This window comes from Semicossyphus pulcher, unplaced genomic scaffold (assembly GCF_022749685.1).
Source record: "Semicossyphus pulcher isolate SPU_LCO1_2020_fin unplaced genomic scaffold, fSemPul1.0.p SCAF_3, whole genome shotgun sequence".
Lineage (NCBI taxonomy): Eukaryota > Metazoa > Chordata > Actinopteri > Labriformes > Labridae > Semicossyphus > Semicossyphus pulcher.
Window position 1 is genome coordinate 21,679,717 of NW_027211704.1, and position 8,100 is coordinate 21,687,816.

At 41.5% G+C, this 8,100-nt stretch overlaps 1 protein-coding gene across 1 annotated transcript; it reads right to left on the reverse strand.

Annotated features, from left to right (window-relative positions):
• Nucleotides 1-720: 720 nt before the first annotated feature.
• LOC138605815 (neuronal vesicle trafficking-associated protein 1-like) lies at nt 721-6,074 on the reverse strand. The gene is made up of 5 exons (XM_069678260.1): nt 5,844-6,074; nt 5,433-5,586; nt 5,049-5,165; nt 3,616-3,726; nt 721-2,061 (listed from the first exon to the last, which is right to left on the reverse strand). Exons 2-5 carry the CDS (start codon nt 5,559-5,561, stop codon nt 1,861-1,863), a joined length of 558 nt encoding a protein of 185 aa, XP_069534361.1. The 5' UTR covers nt 5,562-5,586; nt 5,844-6,074; the 3' UTR covers nt 721-1,860.
• Nucleotides 6,075-8,100: the final 2,026 nt, after the last annotated feature.

The window sequence follows — 8,100 nt, forward strand, 5'->3', positions numbered from 1 at the left end:
CTTTATCGTCGGCACATTGGTTCAGCGGGTAGCACTGCTGCCTCCGAGCAAGAACATTCAGGGTTCAATCCTGCCGTCCAGCTTCATCATCATCCCCCCTGTTTGTCTGACAGTTAGTGATGTTGCACAAAAGGGGTGTTAGTATACAGGGCCTCTTAAACCCTAAAAAAAATCTAAAATACTCCAATGAATGAGGAGGGGCACAGAATTTTGTGCCTACAGCATAATCGGTACAGCTAATGGATGGGTCGATGTTTCTCCATTCCTTCAGGCTATCAATTTATAATGTTTAATACATTTCATATTTATGTCAACCTTTCAGATAACACCAAGAGCAGCAAAACCAGGCCGCCTTGGTTCATGTCAGTTTAGGAAAAGAGGCTGCCAACAGGATGTTTTATTCTCACAGTCTCCAGAGATTTCTGATAATCATCTTTTGTTCTTATTTAAGCTTTCGTCTTTCATCCGAACACAGGAAATCTGCAGCTGTGTATTATTTCTTCTGGGTGCTGGTTTTGCTCAGTTAGTAGAGCAGACACTCCATGCACAGAGACTACAGTCCTCGACGCACTGATCGCAAGTTTGACTCCCAGTCTGCCGATCATTTGGTGCATGTCACCCCCCCACTCTCTACTCCCAACATTTCCTGTCTGTCCTCAACTGTCCTATCAAATAAAGGCAAAAGCATTTAATGTTTAAGAAATCCACTGGGACGTTGAGTGAAATGTGGGCACTTTTATTTCAGTTTTTCATTTGACATTTTTATGTAGCAAATGCACTTCAATGGTAATCGTTACATTGTTTGAAAAAGGTACATAATTTGTGACGGTTTAAGTTAAAAGACGAACACAGAAAAAAGCAACAGGACAAGCGACTACTGTCAGATTGTTTCACTACATCAACCTAAGTCTAGTTTCTGTGATGGCTACAAGCAGCCATCTTTAATGGTGACATTTATCAATGCGAAGCATTGCACAATACAGTGTCTTCACTAGAAATGCAAAAACATTCAGTACAGAAGCATAAGATGTATGCTATGAAAAGTAACCATCAATTCAGTCTGGTATAGCTGGTAAAGAAAGGTACATGGTTTTCACAAAGAGTTCAAATGAATGAAGACAATCATGAATGCTGGTTGAAAAGATTTGATGCATAAAATACTAAAAAGTCAGTAACAGCACATACGATGCAGAGAGCAGTCTGGGCTGTAAGGTTGTTCTTTTATCGCTGGTTAAAAGGGTTTATCAGGTCGAACCTGACGTATCCACAATGTCATGACGGTAAAATACTTCAGTGGTATATATGCTGCAAACTGTGTCGCTTCATGTGACCTTTCCCTCCTACTGGACCCGGCATGCACTAACAGCTCTAGATGTGTTGAAAAAAGGAGTTCCAAAGCAAACTGATTGTATAGATCCCTGCGTGCATGTGCGTTAAAACAAGCGACGCAGACAAGAGATGGTTCACAGTCATTACAAGATGTGAGTACTAAAGTGAGTTCTGTTACGTGTGTGTATGTACAAAGACAGTGAGTGTGTGTCTGTGTTTGTGTGGCTTTGTCTACACGTTGGCCACTCTGTTTTTAGGTGTAAATAAATAACAACATATGCTATTCAAACAAACCATGAATCCACCAAACTGTAAGGCTTGTTCAAAATTTCCACAGACTTCCTGCTACAGAACACATCAGCAGACCAAACTACATCGACAAGGCAGCGGAGCACCTCAGGCAACGAGAAAAGTAGATTTTTCAGCCACAGAAAGCCACGGGACTCTCTGAGGTTTGCTTGAATGGCACAACCACATTATTTATTTATTTATCTCTGCAGCAGGTGAGACCGCCTCCTCATCACAGGTGGGTTAAGCCAGTTTCTGGGCAGTTTCTGTCTCCTGCTGTGTGACCTTCTCTTCAGACATGATAGTCATCCACGGTGATACTGACCGGGTGATGGTCTGCTTGGCTATGTTGTAGTGGTTGATGAGGGTGAAGAGGCGTCCGCGGCCCCCAGGGCCCTGAGGGGGGTAACCGCCATACATCCCTGCCGGCATGCAGCGACCTTGCTGCTCCAAAGAGAGAGGGGACAGGATTAATATTACCAAGGAGTGACGATGTGGTAAGTTTGAAAAAAAACAAAACGCACAAGGTGACAAAATTATTACCCTGAAAACTATTATGGGATCCTCAAGTCTAACTGTGATTCACGGTTCAGTTAAGTGAGAAGAAAGGTGAGGTGTCAGTAACAAAGCAGATCTGAACTGTTAAGCACCGAAGCAAAAAGGTCTCACTAAAATAAAAAAAAAGTTAAACTTAATTCTAACCCATGTAAACCTGTGAAAAAAGCATAAGGCTCATGCAGAACACTGTGTACGCTTTGCTAAAAACTTGCACATGTGACTGCTGTGGGGTGCTGCTTACTGCTACTGTTAATTGTTTAGCTAAAATTGCTAAGCTTGTGAAAGAGTCGGAAAATCAGCAAACTCTATTATCACCACTACAAAACAAAATGTAGCAAATGTTTGCGTATAGTAGCCAATATACTGGTCATACCAGGCCAAGTAATGCTGTATCAGCAAAACCTCTGAGTGTATTGATGAGGGTAATGGTGTGTTTTATTGATTGTTACTTAAACTGACAATCTGGAAGATTTCAATTTTGTTCTCTTGGGCGCCATCTAATGGCCTTTGTCACGGTTGTAACTCTTGATTGTCATCACTGACGGTCGCTTTCCATTTTAGACTGCTTGCCTTCATCTGAGCGTCGAATTTGTTTCTTTTTCTTTGGATTTTCACTTATTTTTGAAGTTGTATCTGTAGCCATCGACCTTTTCTTCCTGTTTGTTCATCCATAGTAGATTACTTACTCAGCCTACCCTCTCTGGCAGACCAACCACTGCTGGGTGATGGAAAACGCGTCAATAACTAGGTGCCTGCTTGTGATTTTTTTTTCCGTGAATGTCGCCACGAACACCCAGTCTGTAACAATACTATATACTGCAAATGCAAAGGCTTTCACCATTGGGTTACCTCATTCGGCGATAGATAGTGACTTAACAGACATTTATTTACATGAAAATCTTGGAGATTATTGCTTTAACCCTTTCATTTGCAAAAGGAACTTGGTGTTATTTTTTGTATTGAAATTTACGTAATGTTCCTTTCAGTTCATTTTAAGGAAATGAACAAAGAAACTAACGGCTGATTGTGTGTTCAAGCAGTGAACTAGCTAAAGGCATTCATATTCAAGTGCTGCTTTCAAATACAAAGTTACTCTATTAAGAATCTTGCCCACAATCAGAAAACTATTAAATTGTTCCAAAGCATCAAAAGATATTTGAATGGTGGATCTGAGGTTCATTAAAGGGTAAATCTCACTCAAATTTGTTTCATTATGGAACAGAATATTGGTTAATTTAGAAAAACATGGGCCTGCAAAAGCTTCACTTCAACACATTGTAATAGAAACACCACAGCTGTCTACATGCTTATATATGCCTTGAAATGCTGAAAACACTTTGCATAGTTAAGAACAAAAGTTACAGTCAAATGAATTGATAATTGTATCAAATATTTCACTTCCAGGTGGAGTCACTAACAATGATGCTCATGAGTGTTTACCATGTAAACAAAGCTGTCGGGGCAGGGCTGCTCGTACTGGTACACCTTGTAGACGACCAGGAACACCACACACACCAGGAAGGCCAGCGCGCAGATCACCAGCAAGGTCACCTAAAGGAGACACAACAGCCATGATTGTATTTTAATGACAGAAAACAAGTGGGCATATTTTGGGATTATTTTCTCTTCTCTTTATATTATAGGTAAAACAGCAGCAGTGCAAAGCTGCAGTTGGTTATGTATACAGTAAGAGTAACTTTCAGCCAATCAGGGATGTTCTCCATACAGTTTCTCTAAAGGAATACAGCTTGTGTGACCATCTGTAGAGCCCAGCTCTCAGGGGAGTTATGTAACAGTTTCTGGTGTTTCTGGGAGGTGGGAGGGGGAGACGACAAGGTGTGGGAGAAATCTCCTCATTATTGCCGAGATGTTGAGCCGCGGGGTGTTTGCGAGTTGACGAATATGTTACTTGATGAGATATGGATTTTTTTCAAGATAAATTTCTGTGATAAACAGTTGCAACTAAGAAACTGTGACATCCTGATACAAATGTAGATTTTCATGGCATGCTGTGCCGACTGAATACTCCTGTGAATTTCTTGGATTGTGAACAAGCTGCCATGAATCCAAGTACATTTTGTTCTGTTCCCCTGTATGTCTGTCACGGGTTTGATAAGACTTAAACACTGTGTATTAGTCTGAATAAAAGGATATTCTTTTATCCGTCTGTTTGAACCCTGCAGTCACAGAGCAGACAGAGGGAACACGTTCAGAGGAAAGCAACAGGAGATTATGAAAGAGACTATCTGCGATGAAAGGGCCGCCTGCAGCATTTCAAAGCAGCAGTGTGAGGATGCGAGCTGTGTTCTCGGAGACAGTGATGGGCCTCCTTCCTGTTAGATGTATGAGAATTAAAGCACCATCATGAAAGGTAGCTTGACACACCGCACAGACGGATTCATCTGTTGATTCTGAATGTGGAAGAGAGATTACTGCAGAATCTGGAGGTTTAATTACAGCTATGATGTAGAGCCAGGATGTGTTTTGACCTTTTGACCAGAAATGTGTGTTATTGTATCATTCTATAAGATGTGGACAGCTAAACACATCTGCCGGCAAGGGGGGTGGTGGGAGAGATGCTGCCGTTTGGAGGCCATCGCCATGGCAGCAGCTGAATTAATGAGCGTTTCAGGGCGGGGTTAAGTGAATCATTGTGCATTATGTCTCCCGGTGTTGCCCGGCAGGATGACAAGGCTGCACAGGACACAGGAGACGGAGGTGTCCCGAGCTAAGAAGACACAGAGCATTACTAGAGAGGGAGTTTTATGGCGGTGTTGACAAATGTCTTAGCTGCAGGGAAACAGATGTCTCCTCTCTGGCTCATATGCCTGTGTAGGAGTGTGAAATGGGATGAAGTGTGACATTATTCTTACTTTGAGTCGCTCGGAGACGCCTTCGATGATGCTTATGGAGAACTCTGCGATTTTAGGGGATCGTAGCTTTCCCTTCTTGCTCTCACCGTCATAGTCTGCCTTTGTTTTCACCACCACCTAAGAGACAGAAACACATAACACACACATGTTCATGACCCAATCAGATCCAGCAGGAAAATTAGTGTCCACAGAAGCAGAAAGGGTCAAATTAATGTTATTGTTACACATAAAAATACTAGAATAATCAGTTGTGTTGTACAGTGATAATCCAAAATTAGAGCCCATCTTAATTGGACTAATTAGAGAGGTAGAAATTAAAGGTATAGGGGCCCTTAATTTGACTCCTCAAATCAATGAAAACAGTATCAAACAAAAGAGTCTTACCTTATCAGGAGGAGGAAACTGCAGCTGACTGGCGTCTAATGGTGTTATGAGAGGGATGGTGTCAAATCCGTCTTCACAAACCACCTTCCCGTTATTTTTCTCGCTGAAATTATTCCCCAGTTTAACCATTTTCCCTGCACGAAAAAACACCAACCTGGGGGGGACAAACACGGAGGTTATATTTCTCTGCTCCTGCGCGATTAGGCTTTATAAATCTTCATTTTTTTTCTTTACACATGCAAACAGCAGCACAAATCAGGCAGAGCGATGTGCACGGTGTGGAGCGCTTTGTGGGCCACGAGACAGCCTGTTATCCACAAAAGCGCAGAAGGGGACAGACGACGCTTCGACATTTAAGACCGATGCACCAACGCGAAAATAAAAAGTCTTTTATCGCATCCAAACACTCACCTGCTCAGACGTATATCGCGTTTTGAAACAGCGTATTCCTCCTGATGTGGGGGCTTTACGGCTCCAGCGCTGCTGTATGATGTTTTTGTAGGTGTGACGCAGACGATTTACCGCTGAGCTCGTGCACAATATGGCCAGCCGGGTTTGTGCGTCGCGTTACCTCCGAGCTGGATGCTGCTGCTGGCGTCTGGCTGCACTGCAAGTGATGTGACGTCCTCATCACATCCATACATACACATCTGAGCAGAGGCAGGGAGCTCAGGAGCTGGAGCTCATTACGAGCAAAGATTTACAGTATGAATGTACATTAAGTTTCATTGTGTGTTTAGGATTCTATATCTGGAACATTTCAATTTGTGGTCAGTATACAATCAGAGAGTGTCTCCTGCAAAATGTAGGCTACAGATCTTTACATTCATTGGGGTTTCTAAGGCAGGTTTTTGATCATTCTTACATGAACTGACGTAATATGGAGATAAGGTGTTTCAAAGTATCTTTTTAATACTGATTTAGTTTTAATTGGTGTTTGTTGCCTAATGATTATACTTCCACTTACTTATTTTTTAATCTAAAAGCAGCTGTAATTATATTTTAATAACAGTTTATGAAATAATCATGTAAAATAATGACAATGTGAATGAGGTTGCTGGTGGAGAGGAAGCTAATAAGAATCATCACCTTAATCTGCAGCTCCGCAGAGCTTTATAAAACATTACAGTTTATTGTTTAGCCTTCAGCTTTACAACTTCTCACTCTTACCTCCCTCATAACGTAATTTCAGTCCCAACAGGCAGATTTATGGTGCTGATGGTCTGGTTTGCTTTCGTAGGTCATATAGAGTTATCAGAATTAATTTCTGTCTGTTTCATAACCAGCAAAAAACTCCACACAGGAGCTTTAATTTTGATATGTCAATATTCAGAACTTGTTTCTGCTGCCTCCAAATGACCAAAAATATTTGTTATTACAGGTAAACAACCAGGAAAACTTCAAATCAAATAATTGTGTATAATGTTGAATATTCATGAGTCAATAAGCAAAGTTTTTCAGAAAACATCCTAAAGTATAATTAAATCACAATTTTACACACAAAAAATCATGTTATCCGCTACATCAGGATGGTGTGGGTGTGGTTTGATCAGATTTGATAGACAGTCATCAAGCAACCAAACAGCTGTCATCAGAATTCAGAATGTTAATACTGATCGTTGCACAGATGTATTTTTTACTAAGCCCATTTTTTTATTACAGGAAGTAACAAGAGTTAAGGTAATTGTTGGCATATAGTTTGATTGGATGTCAGATCTGTGATTCTCAACCAACTCAGTGAGCACATTTCCTCACAATGCATCCTCTCTCAGTGAATGCTTTATTCAGCCCCTGAAGGTCAGATCGTAATTCTTCCACCACTCCAACCCACCTGAAACCAGAGAGGAGAAGAGCTCAGAGGAAGAAGGCAAACAGTGATCTCAATAACTCTTCAACTCAAGGTAGAGAATAGTTTGTTCAGGGTCCATTCAACAAAGCAGAGTGAAAGCATGTGTTCTTTAACTGACCTCCATATTGATGTTTTTGTAATGACTTGCATCACACTGCAATGACTATACATATACATCTCCAACTGAATACATTCCCCATAGTTGTCCTTATCTAGTACCAATGCACAGGATTTAGACTGTAGCCTATGAAACATTTCCACTCAGCCCTTTATGTCTCTTTATCATGCACCTAGTCATGGTGACATGAAGCTGTATGTGTGCAAATGATCAAGTACCTTGTGCCAGGCTGCTGTGGAAATGAAAGGCTGTTAGTTGAGGATGCATACATGATCAAGTCCAGTCTGTTAATCCAGAGTGAAAAGGAAGGAGCTGAAGAGAAGAGGGCAGTGATCTCATCTCATATTGAGATAGTAAACACTTTATTGGGCTGTTAACTCTGCCTGGTGGCTCTGACTGCTGCAGTGCCTCATGTGACGCTGCCTGCTGTTGATATAAAGAGTACATTCAGTATAAAGTTAAAGAATTTAGTGCATCATAGACCCAGCAGTGAGGACACAATGAGCCAGTAGTCTATGCTTTGGTGAAGGAATCCACCATCAGAAGTGTCCTGGTGAAGCTTCTAAAAACTCACAACCTCTGCATACCGCGGAACCAAGAGAGCCGGGCCTTTGAAGACGAGATGGTGGAGCACATCTAGTTGTTGCTGAAGAAGGAGGCAAAGAAATATGATAAGAACAGGATCTTCCTGAGAAACATTG